This window comes from Anolis sagrei, chromosome 1 (genome assembly GCF_037176765.1).
Source record: "Anolis sagrei isolate rAnoSag1 chromosome 1, rAnoSag1.mat, whole genome shotgun sequence".
NCBI classification, from domain to species: Eukaryota; Metazoa; Chordata; class Lepidosauria; order Squamata; family Dactyloidae; genus Anolis; species Anolis sagrei.
Window position 1 is genome coordinate 118928763 of NC_090021.1, and position 15040 is coordinate 118943802.

The 15040-nt window shown below is 38.0% G+C and overlaps 1 protein-coding gene across 40 annotated transcripts in view; it reads left to right on the forward strand.

Moving 5' to 3' along the window:
- DST (dystonin) overlaps nucleotides 1-15040 on the forward strand; it is a 411253-nt gene that overhangs the window by 211492 nt on the left and 184721 nt on the right. For all 40 annotated transcript variants that reach the window (XM_060752763.2, XM_060752758.2, XM_060752766.2 and 37 more), the window contains 14 exons: nucleotides 251-713; nucleotides 805-933; nucleotides 1164-1241; nucleotides 1592-1753; nucleotides 1845-1949; nucleotides 4478-4573; nucleotides 5142-5267; nucleotides 5754-5906; nucleotides 6156-6310; nucleotides 6457-6583; nucleotides 7969-8152; nucleotides 11026-11183; nucleotides 13162-13340; nucleotides 13928-14066. In XM_060752763.2, the coding sequence (XP_060608746.2) occupies nucleotides 251-713; nucleotides 805-933; nucleotides 1164-1241; nucleotides 1592-1753; nucleotides 1845-1949; nucleotides 4478-4573; nucleotides 5142-5267; nucleotides 5754-5906; nucleotides 6156-6310; nucleotides 6457-6583; nucleotides 7969-8152; nucleotides 11026-11183; nucleotides 13162-13340; nucleotides 13928-14066 (2254 nt within the window). The remainder of the gene's footprint in view (nucleotides 1-250; nucleotides 714-804; nucleotides 934-1163; nucleotides 1242-1591; nucleotides 1754-1844; nucleotides 1950-4477; nucleotides 4574-5141; nucleotides 5268-5753; nucleotides 5907-6155; nucleotides 6311-6456; nucleotides 6584-7968; nucleotides 8153-11025; nucleotides 11184-13161; nucleotides 13341-13927; nucleotides 14067-15040) is intronic.

Below are 15040 nucleotides of genomic sequence, written 5' to 3' on the forward strand. Positions count from 1 at the left end.
AACTTCTCATGCGGGGACATGAGAGAAGCCTCCAATAGGATGGTAAAACATCCGGGCATCCCCTGGGCAGTGTCCTTGCAGACTGCCAATTCTCTCACACCAGAAGCAACTTGCAGTTTCTCAAGTCACTCCTGACTAAAAAAAAAGTGATTAGCTTTTGAATTAATACTAAGCTGAGATTTTAAGCAATACCCAGTTACTTTCCTTTCTGTAAACCAACATTTTTTTCTGTTTTTTTTTTTTTTAACAGAGTTGCAAAACTACGAGATGACCTCATGGCCTTAAGAGCAGAGTGCTCCTCAATCTACAGCAAGGGGAGAACACTGACAACAGAACAGACCAGGATGATGATATCAGGAATAACACAAAGCTTAAACTCAGGATTTGCACCAAACTTAAGCCCAGGTTTAAACTCTGGACTCAGCCAGGGTTTATCACCCTCCTTGACTTCATCCAGTCTAACATCAGGTTTATCATCAGGTCTTTCTTCGAGACTGACTCCCGCCATCACCCCAGCATACACACCAGGTTTCCCACCACGGTTAATTCAGAGTTACATTACTGGAGTTGACAGTGGTGGATTGCAAACACTCAAACTGATGCAGATCCGAAAGCCCCTGATGAAATCAGCATTTGTCGATCAAAATTTAACAGAGGAGGAAGTCAACATGAAATTTGTCCAGGACCTTTTAAGATGGGTGGATGAAATGCAGGTAAAATCTTTTACTTCTATAGTTTTCTGTTTCGTCTTTTTTCTTGGCAGCTTTGAGGATTCAGCTTTAATTTTCAGTTTCTCTCTCTCAGGTGCAGCTGGATCGGACTGAGTGGGGCTCGGATTTGCCAAGTGTTGAAAGCCATGTAGAAAATCACAAGAATGTCCACAAAGCAATTGAAGAATTTGAGTCAAGCCTTAAAGAAGCAAAAATCAGCGAGGTATAGCATGTAAAAATCAAAGTACCTTGTGGCTATGTCTATACAGGAATATTGTATAATGAATTACTCATCAGATAATAACTGATTTCATAACCGTTCTTGGACTAGAGCGCTCTGCCTTTGTTATATTCATTACATGAATACAATGACATCTATGACTCTTTTATTAACTTGCATGTTTGATTTTTAAATAGTGATTTTCTTTCTTTCATTTCATTTCTTATCTACAGATGCAAATGACTGCTCCCCTTAAACTTAGCTATGCAGAAAAATTACACAAACTGGAGAGCCAATATGCAAAACTTTTGGTAAGCTCCTTGCTTGGCCATCTGGTTTTGAGATGTATAGTAATAACAAAAATTAGAATAAAAATTGGATTGCTTGGTGTTTTCTGGGCTGTATGATCGTGTTCCAGAAGCATTTTCTCCTGACGTTTCGCCCACATCTATGGCAGGCATTCTGCAGAGGTTGTGAGGTCTGTTGGAAACTAGGCAAGTGAGGGTTATATATCTGGAATGCCTAGGGTGGGATCAATAACTCTTGTCTGCTTGAGGCAAGTGTGAATGTTGCAATTGATAACCTTGATTTATATTGAATGGCCTTGCAGCTTCAAGGCTTGGCTGCAATAAATATTGTATTTCTTTTTACGTCTTTCAAGAATACATCAAGAAATCAGGAAAGACACCTTGATACCCTTCACAATTTTGTATCACGAGCTACAAGGGAACTCATATGGTTGAACGAAAAAGAGGAAGAGGAGGTTGCTTATGACTGGAGCGAAAGAAACACAAATATAGCAAGGAAAAAGGAATACCATGCAGTAAGCATTAACCTATTCAAAAGGACACATTAAATAAGGCATTTCTTATTTACTTCGTGTTTCTAAAATGAATTGTCTTTTCATTTGGAAGGAACTGATGAGAGAACTTGATCAGAAAGAAGAAGTGATTAAATCAGTTCAGGAAATCGCAGAACAATTGCTGTTTGAAAACCACCCTGCAAGGTTAACTATTGAGGTAGGTTGTTAAGCCTGGCCAAGGAAAAGACAGCCACACAGATTAGACAGTCTTCCGGAACTTTCTTTATGGGGCATTGAGTCAGTAAATAGATTTACCCAAGGAGTAATTTCCTAGCCCTTTGCTTCATTCTCAGAAAATGCTCAATGAAATAAGAACCTTTGACTTATAGTATATACATTTAAGTTGTACTCTGAAATGTAATGTGTGTACTACAACATATTGAATGCCATGTCCTTTTGGTTGCACTTTTCATTCTACCCCCCATCCCTTGTCACAGTGTACTTGTAGACATATGAAATGCCCAAATGTTATGCATCTGACAGAGTCCATGAGAGTCTATGCCAGTGGTTCTCAACTTGTGGGTCCCCAGGTGTTTTGGCCTACAGAAATCCCAGCTAGTTTACCAGCTGTTAGGATTTCTGGGAGTTGAAGGCCAAAACATCTGAGATTTCTGTAGGCCAAAACACCAGGTTGAGAACCACTAGTCTATGATATCCCTATTTTGTTAGGATTTAAGTTGTGACAGAATACTCTACTGTTAATAGCACAAAGCAAGTAATATCTGCAAGAAAACATTGCAATGTTCAGAGTGTTTTCTCTTCTTTCTGGAGGTTCTGTTACACTCCCTTCTACCTCCAAGGAAGAAAGCCCCTATAAATATTTAAATAACACTAAAATTGGTACCCCATGGCAAAGCAGTAGTTCTGTCCTTTGCATTAGGGGATTTCTTGGGAGTTCTCACTTGCAAAAAGTACTTCCTTTTAAGGGTGTGAAGTTTAGGCACATGCTCTAACTCATAAACCTCTGAATTTTTTTGGACATAAGATTTATTTTTGGACTATCATCAAGTTGTATATTATTTGTAATCTGTTTTGATTTAAAATTTGTGTTGGCTACCTCAGGTAGAACATGACTTCCAAACAGGGCTTTTGGCTCCACAGTTGTGTGACATGTGCAGAACAGATAGTCACGCAAGTTCTGTTCTGAAACAATACAGATTTTATATAAACAGAGTTTTTTATACTTTTGGGACATGTAGCAGCAGGCCACTCCTTTTAAGCCTTCTGTAAACATTCAGATATACAATCTCTGTCTCTTTCAGATTAACTCCAGAACATTTTGAATTATATTTTGCAAATATAATTGGCATTCATCATTTAACAAAGGGCTAGGTACCTGTTGGCTTGAATGGGATTTTTTTTTTTTTTTTGGAAAATGTGAATCTCCATAACCTTTGGAAAAGCATGACCTTGTTAGAGATCATAATCTTTTGGAAAACCCACTGGTTGCATAACCATTTGGGAAAACCAGGAATCTCCTGAGAAGAGTTTAAAAAAAAACTCTGTTGAGTTAACCATCTCCTTAGTACAGTGGTTCTCAACCTGTGGGTCCCTAGGTGTTTTGGCCTACAATTTCCAGAAATCCCAGCCAATTTACCAGCTATTAGAATTTCTGGGAGTTGGAGGCCAAAACATCTGGGGACCCACAGGTTGAGAACCACTGCCTTAGTGGAAATATCCACTAGTATTCATGCAAAGCAATTAGGTTTCTCAGCTGTTAAACTGATATACCTTACCTATATATATCTCTGACAAAGAGATATATATATCTAGGGACAAAGATATGCCACTGCTCTCTCTCTCTCTCTCTCTCTCTATATATATATATATATATATGTATTGTGTATATATTATAGCAGAGTTTCAGAAGTGTTATTTCAGTTTCCCAAAAACATCTACTCTCCCATAAAATATATTGGTTTAAATAATGATCTCAAGAGACCAAAAATAAGTAGACTTCTTTAGAAGTAACATAGCTGGTTTACTCACAGACTTCATTTATTCAGCATACAGGTACTTTGCATATCAATTCAGTTACAGATCAGATTTGAAGTAGTTTCTCTGTGCAGATAACACAGGGCATCTTTCTTAGAATGTTAAAGTCCACAAAGTCCAAAACATCTCTCTGTTCTGAGAGTCTGATAGAGTCTCTTCTCTTCTTTGTTTCTACCCTTCTGAGCTGTACTGTTCTCCTAAAATGGTGTCTTAGTCTGAACAGTTCCTAGATCTGATCACATGGTCTGCAGCCCCTCCCACAATGAAGAGTTAAGGAGAACTGCACACCAACACACATACAATACAGTAAGCAATTATATAGACAACAAATAACTAGCATAGAAGGCTTGTAGAAGGTTGCCATTTCTAACAAGTTTTGAATTGGTAGTAATTAAAGCAGAGGCTTCTTTTGGCCAAAATAAAAAGAAGGAAAACAGATATATAGGGAATATTATGTTTTGAATGACCTGGAATCTAATAAATTGAAATTTAGAAGGTTTTATTAAATTTTGTAGAAAAATACAGTTGGTTTCAGTTTTGGGGGATGTTATGTCTTTTTCTACTGTTATAAAGGCATTCAGGCCGACAGATTGAGAAATAATGGGGGAGTGGCTGTATTTCTTTTCTCTTTCATTCAAACCTCTTCCAAACAGTCAAATGTGTCCCTTTCTCTTTACCTATATCCTTAAGGCCTACCGAGCTGCAATGCAAACACAATGGAGTTGGATTTTACAACTTTGCCAATGTGTTGAACAGCATCTAAGAGAAAACATAGCATATTTTGAGGTAAGTATCACACAGTGAAAATTATGGAAGCTAATATAGTTACTTTTTTGCATGTTTAACATAAAGTATTTAATATCTCAGTTTCTAGCATACTGAGAAAAATTTGATAGTTATTCCAAACATTGTTTTGGGTGATAGAACAGTAATGTGATTTATGACAACACTTTGGAGAGAAAAAGGTCCAAATAATTCAAAATATGGAACAAAATGAAATTAAAAAAAACACAAATAAATTTATTGTCATTTGAGTTATGAGAAACAACAGTACTAAGATGCTTAATAGACTCTTACAGTCACAATGAACACTAATATATTAGCTTTTACCAGTAATATTTCCAGGTTTTGAAGAAAATTGTATCCACTTTCTTAGGAATTTATGGAATCTTTCAGTCAGCCTTCCCCAATCTTTCTGTCTGTTTAAGGCTTCTGTCATAAAAATACCCTACAGTATGAATTTGTCTGCTTGGATTTGAAAACATTCTACTCACTTTTGAGTAACTAGAGAAAAAAAAGAGGGTCTTTCTGCACAAAGATGTCTTTTTACACAAAAATGTGTGTTTCATTCTAGTTTTTCAATGATGCTAAAGAGGCCACAGATTACTTGAGGAATTTAAGAGATGCTGTACATCGAAAATACAGCTGTGATAGGTCCAGCAGTCTTCATAAACTGGAAGATCTAATCCAAGAGTCCATGGTAGGATATAATATATTATCTGATTTCATCTTCTAAAAATTCTTCATTGATATGATTGTACCTTTTTGCTAGAGGGGTAACAGTGTCTGATGATTGTCATAATTCTGTCTTCAGAAAAAATTAATAAAGATGCTTGAATCTCAGTTTTAATACTAATGATGTTGAATACTGTTTTAATATTTGCATATTTGAGTCTCCTTATAGAGAGGAAAAAGAAAGATATAAATAAACTTAATAATAATAATAATAATAATTAGACTATTTTTTCATCTGAAACATTAAAGGTTATTTTTTGCAGGAGTCCTTAGTTTTGTCTTAATCTTGCATCATTAACTTTTGCAGTTGGTATTTGGAACTAGACAACTTCTACCCATTTTCACAACTGAATCAAAATAATGGAAATAAAAAATGGCTGCTTATAGGCTTTGGGCCATAGCTGCAATTAATGACTCCCCCCCCCCCCTTTCTTTTAAATTTGATATTTAGGAAGAGAAAGAACAGCTCCTGCATTACAAGAATGTCGTCGCAGGACTAGTTGGAAGAGCAAAGACAATAGTTCAGCTGAAGCCAAGAAATCCAGATAATCCACTCAAAACATCCATCCCAATTAAAGCTATTTGTGACTACAGACAAATTGAGGTGAGACTCTTATGTTTCTTCAAATTGATTGTGGTTGTGAGAAGATAGTTGAAACTGGATCAATGACATATTCCTGGAAATCTCTCTCATAATGTAAACAGCTAGTCCTTGTCTTCCTATCAGAGGGTTACATTTTTGTTTGTTTGGTCAGTTTTGCTCTACTGACATTTTTTCAGAAACAATATTTTTAGAATTCTTTGTAACATTTAGCTCATTCAGGTTTTCTCATCTTTTGTTAACAAAAAATAGATAACGATTTACAAAGATGACGAATGTGTGCTGGCAAGCAACTCCCATCGTGCAAAATGGAAAGTGATTAGTCCGAGTGGCAACGAGGCCATGGTTCCCTCTGTCTGTTTCACTGTTCCGCCACCTAACAAAGAAGCAATAGATACTGCAAACAGGTATGTATCTACATGGTAAAAACATGCAAAAAGTATGCTCTCTTTTTTTTTCTCTTTTAAAAATATTTCTTTGAATTGTATTTCTGCAGGAAATGCATAACATTTTTCTAGCCTTATGATTTCCTGCATGGTTTTGTGCATTTCAGAATTGAACAGCAATACCAGAATGTCCTAGCACTGTGGCATGAATCCCATATAAACATGAAAAGTGTGGTCTCCTGGCACTACTTGACAAATGAAATTGAAACAGTTCGAGCGAGTAATGTTGCTTCGGTAGGTTTTCATACCAAATACACAATTTATTTAAAATCTACAGGGCTGGATAGTCTATGATGCAGAAAAAAATCTATGTGTGGGTTAAAGACGATAATAGCCACACATACATGATTTCTTACTATGACTAAATATGGTGGTTGCACCTGCAGTTTATCTGTATAACAGGATAGGTAGAATATTGCTGGTAGATACATAACTCTATGTAACAACATTTGTTACATCTGGCTTGTGTTGGAATTCAACCCCATACTGCCCAAGTCTCAAGTTCTCAACAAGGAGCAGTTAGTTTCCTGTAGGCTGAGGGAATTCCTTTCCCCCATGTCTCCTGTATGACAGTTGTGAATGTATCTATTTTCTTCTCTCCTCCTTGTTTCTGCTCTTATTCTGATTGTATGTTTAAAATGAATACTTTTCTACTGCAACTTGCAAGCTTTTTGAATCTGATTTCTGCCTTCCTAGACTTTAGTATAGAGAGTATGTGCTGTGTGCTTTGAGCTCTCTCTCTGCATGTGTGTCAGAGAGATGTAGTGATAGATTTTTCCCTCTCTTGAAACCTTAGAAAAGATGGGTGTTAGAGTAGCTCAGACTCAGTTCTTGATTATTAAGAAATGCAGTTATTTCTTATTATTATCATCACCTTTTGTGATTTTTGAAGATTGGGCTCTGCATATTTGCCTCCTAAGCCCTGAATTCTTTACAGCCACATCACATGGCACTTCACGCTTCATTGTGCAGTCTATACTTTGAAAGTAGTTGCACTCCAGAAATGTCATTTTTGGGCTACAAACTATGTTGAATTGATTGAGTCTCAGTGAGATACTCATTTAAAGACTATAGCAAAATGGGCTGCAGGCTGTCCCGCAAAAATAAAGTTTTTGCAGTTTAATAAACTTTTCCCATGCTTTTGTGATAGAACCAATTAGGAAATGACATTTGTAACCCAGGAACAAAAATCATGTTGCATAGTGTAATTAGCTATTCTGGCACAGTTGCTGAAGGTATGCCAGTATTGTCCTGGTATTTCCTGAACAAGATATTTAAAATGTAGATGATATATTGATATGTATAAAATGTGTATATCAGGTTTAATGAGCGTTCCCTGAAACAGTTGCATGACTGTTTAGAGATTAATGTATTTAAAAAGTGCATTTATATGCTTCTTCTATAAATGGCACCTCAATAAGTCAGCGCAATGAAGTTCTTTGCTTTCTGGAGCACAGTTTCTCCAGAGGCCTCTTCTGATGCATTGCCCCCAAAGATGCAAGGGCTGTGATAGCTATATGTGTGCTCCCTTTTTTCAAACATTAAAATACTACCCTATTATCCTGTTTACTCTGCCAGAAAGATTTTAATTGTTCCCTTTTGATTTTCATACATCCTAGATAAAGACGCTATTGCCAGGTGAACATCAGCAAGTTTTGAGCAACTTACAGTCCCGCTTTGATGATTTCCTGGAAGACAGTCAGGAGTCTAAAGTCTTTTCAGTAGCTGACATTGCACAGCTGGAAAGGGAAGTGAATGTTTGCAAGCAGTACTACCAGGAGCTTCTGAAGTCTGCAGAGAGAGGTAAAAATAGCAAATTTAGAAAGATACATCCTTTTCAGGACTGCAAGTCGCTTCTGGTGTGAGAAAATTGGCTGTCCGCAAGGATGTTGCCCAGGGGATGCCCAGATGTTTTGATGTTTTACCATTCTTGTGGGAGGCTTCTCTCATGTTCCCACATGGGGAGCGGGAGCTGACAGAAGGAGCTCATCTATGCTCTCCCCAGATTCAAACCTGCGACCTGTCGGTCTTCAGTCCTGCCGGCACAAGGATTTAACCTACTGCTCCACTGGGGGCTCCTTGTAATATTAGTAAGACTAATGTAATATTACTAATAATATTGCAGTATAGTGGTATAGTACAACACAGTAATATATCATACTAACATTGTGCTATGCTAATAATATAATATAATAGTATATTCATATAACTTGTAAACTGCTCTGAGTCACCTTCAGGGTGAGAAGGGTGGAATACAAATGTAATAAATAAATAAATAATAGTTTGATTCCAGGTATTTTTCTTAGTTATTCATCATGCAAAGTGGAAAGACCAGGAGATACAGGGATTCCTTCAGCACTGATCTTTTGCAGGCTTAAGGCTTGGAACCAATGGCGATAAACATTTACATTTTACAATGAACAGTTAAAAGAGGGCTTGGAAGTAAGATGTTAAAAATAATGATGTGATTTGTTTCCTTTTGAATTAATGAGGACAGGACACCTGTCATCCGAGAAATAATATTGTGTGGGATGTGGGCTCTGTGTGAATTTTGGGAGCCCCAGATGCCCTCCAACACTCTAAACCATTCTTTGCCAAAGAAAAACTCCTAGGCCTCAAATTAGTCCCTTACAAGTTGTTTCCATGAACACCCAGAAACCCCTTCTTTTCACTTTAAAAAGCACCCCAAAGTGATGGAATACCACTTTGGCTTTTCCAGAGTGATACTCATAGTAGAGTGCTTTGGCCCTCCAGAAGCACCAAAATGAAATGTAATAATAATAATAATAAAGCTAACTTTTAGCCATCCAGGTTTAGTCCTGCCGTGCAAAAACTGCTGCAGGTCTACTATGACAAGGACATTATTTGGGATTTATGTGGAAAGAACTATATTTTTTAATAATGTTTTTCTAACTTTGGTATACCTTCCAAGAACTTAGAGTGGAATCAATTTGGGCCCATCAGCTGGGATATATGCCTTTTGCTTGCCTCTTGAATACCTATAGATGGTAAGGTGGCTATAAGAATGGGCAGTCAGGGTCAGTGAAGTGGGGAATATGTTACAGCTTGAAAAATAGCAGAGAATGCACAGCTTTCTTTTAGCTCTTTCTAGTTTCCATTCCTCACACGAGGAATGTGCAAGGACCCATCAGCTATAATAGCCTTCACATCCTCTCTTTCCTGTGTAGGTAGGATGAATGAGTTGTCCAGTGACTTAGGTGATTCTGAGAATATCATGGGTGGAACACAGAAAAAAGCATTCCCCATTCCTCTTATATTTATTTTTGTTGGTGACAGAAGGCAGGACTATTTCAGATATGTTGATGTTAGAAGTACAAAGATTATTTGTCCCTCTTCATACTCGCTGTCAATGACACGTTACTCTTACACAGTTTCTCATCTGAGTTGCAGAATTAAAATGGAACCTGGAAACTCATTCTTGCTAGTTTTGTTTTTTTCCGTGTCAGGAGTGATTTGAGAAATTGCAAGTCGCTTCTGGTGTGAGAAAATTGGCCATCTGTAAGGACATTGCTCAGGGGATGCCTGGGTGTTTTTTGATGTTTTACCATCCTTCTGGGAGGCTTCTCTCTTGTCCCCGCATGGGGAGCTGGAGCTGACCCCAGATTCGAACCGCCGACCTTTCGATCAGCAGTCCTGTCAGCACAAGGGTTTAACCCACTGTGCAAGTGGGGGCTCCATTCTTGCTGGCCAGGCGTAGCTATTATTTTGGCAGGTTGCTTAATACAAACATTTTTATTAGGCTTGTTCTAAAACCACAGAAATATTTTTCTTCTACAAAACTAGTTTACCAGGATTATAATCAAATCATTCATGTTTGTTCACCTCGATTTCATTTTTTTGGTCTATAAAAGTGTCAGAAAGGGATCTCACGTTCTTTTGAAAAACAGATTGCCAAAAAGCTTAAAGAAAAATGTCTTTGAAGTTTTTTTTCTCTATCCATTATATTCTGTATCCATTCTCAAAATGCATAATATTGTCAAGTTCCAAATACATAAATTATTCTGTAACCCTGAATAGATGCATTATATTATGCATTTGTGGTGATATTGACAGAAAAAGGAAGGCAATACCAGATTAAAGATGATTAAACCGAACCTATAAGTCACCATGTGGAGCAGAGATATGTTGACCGTGTGTCTGGAATAAGTGATAAGGGACTCAACTGCCATAGCTTTATTATGATCTTATTATGAAACCAGCTTGGGAAGGACCACTATCTATTCAGCTAAATATTGAGCAAGGAATGGGATGAAAACACCTGTGTCTAAAATGATGTACATACTACTTTTTGTGGTGGGAATGATAAGGGATGCACTTATGTTAATTGTAAAGGCAAAAATGAAGATAATTGAGAGAGGCTTTTCATATAAAGTTGATACATGAGAAGCATTTTTGCACTTGGGAAGATATCCACATTTATTTTTGAGAGATGTGATGCAGAAGTTTACAAGAGAAAATATAAGGTTCTTCTACCTCCTGTTTCTCTGCACCTTTATAATACAACAGTGTTTCTTTCTAAAGTTGATTACATATTATCTCTAATTTGCAAAAAGAGTGACAGAGGGTTCCAAAAGAAAATGTAAACATGTTGTAGGATATTAGAAAAACATAAACATATATTTGTATTTACTGCTTACATGTCATTCCTTCAACAGAGGAGCATGAGGAATCTGTTTACAACTTATATATCTCTGAAGTTCGAAACATCAGACTACGCTTGGAGAATTGCGAAGATCGTTTGATCAGGCAGATTCGAACCCCACTAGAGAGAGACGATCTACATGAAAGTGTGTTTCGAGTATCTGAACAAGAGGTGAATCTTTTTACCTGTACGGATAGTTCTTCAGATCCATAGAGTGAAACTGCATATAAAATGTATACAGTATGCCAAGAAAGGAGATTCAACGGTTTTGTTCATCAATCTCAAGCTGCATCCTTCTTAAATTTATATACACACATACCCTAGGGCCCCCTGGTGGCACAGCAGGTTAAACCACTGAGCTGCTGAACTTTCTGACCAAAAGCTTGGCGGTTCGAATCCGGGGAGTGGAGTGAACTCCCACTGTTATTTATTATTTATTTATTTATTTACATCATTTATATTACGCCCTTCTCACCCCGCAGGGGACTCAGGGCGGATTACAGTGTACACATATATGGCAAACATTCAATGCCAATTTTGACATACAACATATACAGACATACACACAGGCTATTTAACTTTTTCTGGCCGCCAGGGGAGCTGTCGCTTTCATCATCCATCTGCGACACTGATGAAGTACTTCCGCATTCCCCGCATGTTTTTTTGCTGGAGTGCTTTGCTGGAGTTTTTTTTATGGCCTCATAAATTAGTTAATTTAGCCTCCCCACACAAGGTGGTACCTAATTTTCCTACTTGACAGATGCAACTGTCTTTCGGGTTGCAAAAGTTGACAACAGGCTACACAATTGGTTGGAAACCCACTCCAACCCGGGCTGGCTTCAAACTCATGACCTTTTGGTCAGAGTGATCTTAATGCAGCTGACATTCAGCCAGCTGCGCCACAGTCCCGGTGTTAGCCCCAGCTTCTGCCAACCTAGCAGTTTGGAAATATGCAAGTGTGAGTAGATCAATAAGTCATGTCAGCCACATGACCTTAGAGACATTTACAGGATTTAATTTTAAATATTGTGGGGAAACAGTATTAAATTAAATGTTAAATGCTTTCTGAGCACACAATTGAAAGGGAGACCAAGGGGACGGAGAACCAGTCAAACAATTGCACAAAACATGAAGGTGGTACTCTGTGGACCTCCAGTTCTTACATCAACATAACTCGCTCCCAGTGGATATCAGGGCATCAACATCACTCCTGTCCTTTAGGAGGAAGGTAAAGACGTGGTTGTGGGACCAGGCCTTCGGGCAATCTGCAAACTAGGTAGGACAACCAGGCAAATAGGACCGACAGGACTGATATATGTGGACTGATAAATGTGAAAGGAAACTCTGAACCATGAGATAGCGAACATTGACCGGCAATAAGGAAGAAGTGGTTTGTATCGGTTTGTATGAAATTTTATTGGTTTTATTGGTTTTAACGGGCTAGATGTAATGTATTGTTGCTGTTTGCTAATTTGTGTTATTCTGCTTTACTGTGTTATTGTTGATGTATGTTACGGGCATCGAATTGTGCCTTGGATGTGTAAGCCGCCCTGAGTCCCCTTCGGGGTGAGAAGGGCAGGGTAAAAGTAAACCAAATAAATAAATATTGGCAGGGTGTCATCTAAATACTATTTATAAGATCTGAACATATTTACGTTTTTCCCTGTTCAAGTTCATTCAATCCTTCCAGAGACTCTCAGAAAAACCTTGTATCTCCTATGGTGATTGTTCATGTAAATGAGGGGCTTCAGTTCAATATTTGACTTCAGTTATATTTGCAACACAATTTTTGTTCCTGGGTTAAAAATTCTATTTCCTAATTGGTTCTGTCATAAAAACATGGAAAAGGTTTATTAAACTACAAAAACTTTGTTTTTGCGAGACATCCTGCAGTACATTTTTCTATAGTTTTTCAGTGAATATCTCATAGAATCTCAACCAATTCGACCTAGTTTGTCGCAGCCACAAAATGAAGTTTCTGGATTATAACAACTACTTTCGAATGACCACACAATTAAACAGGAAATAGCACTTTCAAACCAGGAACAGATTTTTTTCCTGTATTTTTTACCTCGTGTTATAGGAAGCTTATTGGGACAGTTTGAGAACTCTCTGCTGCAGATGTAACCTCTCATATTTTGTTTTGCAGAAGCTAAAGAAGGAGCTAGAGCGACTCAAAGAGGATTTGGAAACCATCACAGACAAATGCGATGATTTTTTTAATCAAGCCACTGGTTCACCCTCCGTCCCTACTCTGAGGTCGGAGCTAAACCTAGTGATTCAAAATATGAATCAAGTTTACTCCATGTCTTCCATTTACATAGAAAAGTAAGTACACCATCAAGCCCCTCCAAGCTTATAATACTTCATTGCCATTGATGTAATGTCAAAGGCTTTCATGGCCAGAATCACTGAGTTGTTGTGAGCTTTCTAGGTTGTACAGCCATGTTCCAGAAGCATTCTCTCCTGATGTTTCGCCTCCATATATGGCAAGCATCCTCAGAGGTTGTGAGGTCACAACCTCTCACAACCTCTGAGGATGCCTGCCATAGATGCAGGCGAAATGTCAGGAGATAATGCTTCTGGAACATGGCTGTACAACCTAGAAAGCTCACAACAACTCATTGCCATTATTTTGTGGTGAGATTTCATACAGTGTGGGAAGTTAATTAGTGTACAAGAAGGAGAACGAAGAGATAATACATTATTTGAAATATATCTTGTGTTAAATAAGATTACAGATGCCAGTGTTAAAGGTGTTTTAAAAACATTGAATAGAAAAATAAGTTACATTTTTTTAAAAAATATATAAATACAAGAGTGATCCTATTTAAATAGTCATCAAATGCTGAAATGCATGTGTTTGGAACTGAATGTGTTTGGAAAGGTGTTTAGAATATGTTCCTTTGTTTCAGGTTAAAAACTGTAAATTTGGTTCTCAAAAACACCCAAGGAGCTGAAGCCTTAGTGAAATTGTATGAGACTAAACTATGTGAAGAGGATCCATTAACGGCTGACAAGAGTAATATAGAGAGTCTGAGGGCTACTTTAAAGGTAGGATGATGGTGTCCCAAAAGGGGTAAACGAATCTGTATTTGTTAGCAATATAGAATCATAGAGTTGGAAGAGACTTCGTGAGCCATCCAGTCCAACCCTCTGCCAAGAAGCAGGAAAATCACATTTAAAGCACCCCCGGCAGATGGCCATCCAGCCTCTGCTTAAAAGCCTCCAAAGAAGGAGCCTCCACCACATAAGGTCAAGGATGAGGTTCTAATAAAGTAGCTGCTTCCATCCCCTCCTTTGTGCAGCCTCTTTGCAACCCCCAGATCTGCTCCAGAAGTCATGATAGAGTGTCCAAGTGGAACAGAAGTTTGCAAAACAGGAGAGAAGAAAAAAGTTCAACCACATTAGCAGACTCAGGCCACTATGTTTGATTTGCCTTTTTGTGGAGAAGGGAGGAAAAGAGTATTAGTGTGGTCAGGGAAAATAATAATAGTTAAGTTTGCCAAGTAACTGTATAAATAGTTCCACTTCAATCCACTGTGGGTTTTTTTTTCATAATTACACAATAAGAGTTTACTGAGGTCTAAGTTACATATTACACTGATCATATGGAAGGAAATCTATCTCTGCTAATTAAATTCCTTAAGGTTCTCTTTTATCTGCTGTCCTACTAGGTAAAAAAAAGGTTTAGGTCACTTCCCTTCTCTTTTATATTCAAGGATCACAGAATCCCAGCCAAATTGTGATGCCAGGAAAGGAGACACTCTTGGCAAAACGTTTTACCATCCTGTGGGAGGCTCCTCTCATGTCTCCACATGGGAAGCTGGAGCGGACAGACAGGAGCTCACCCCATCTCACAGATTCGAGCTGCTGACCTTCGGGTCAGCAGTTCAGCCAGCACAAGGGTTTAACCCATTGCGTCAGTGTGGCTCTTTGGTAATATTTAGTAATATATAGCCAGTGTAGATTCATATAATGGTATAGTCCTGTTGAACTGCAGGTCTTATCTGCTATCATCAGCTCAG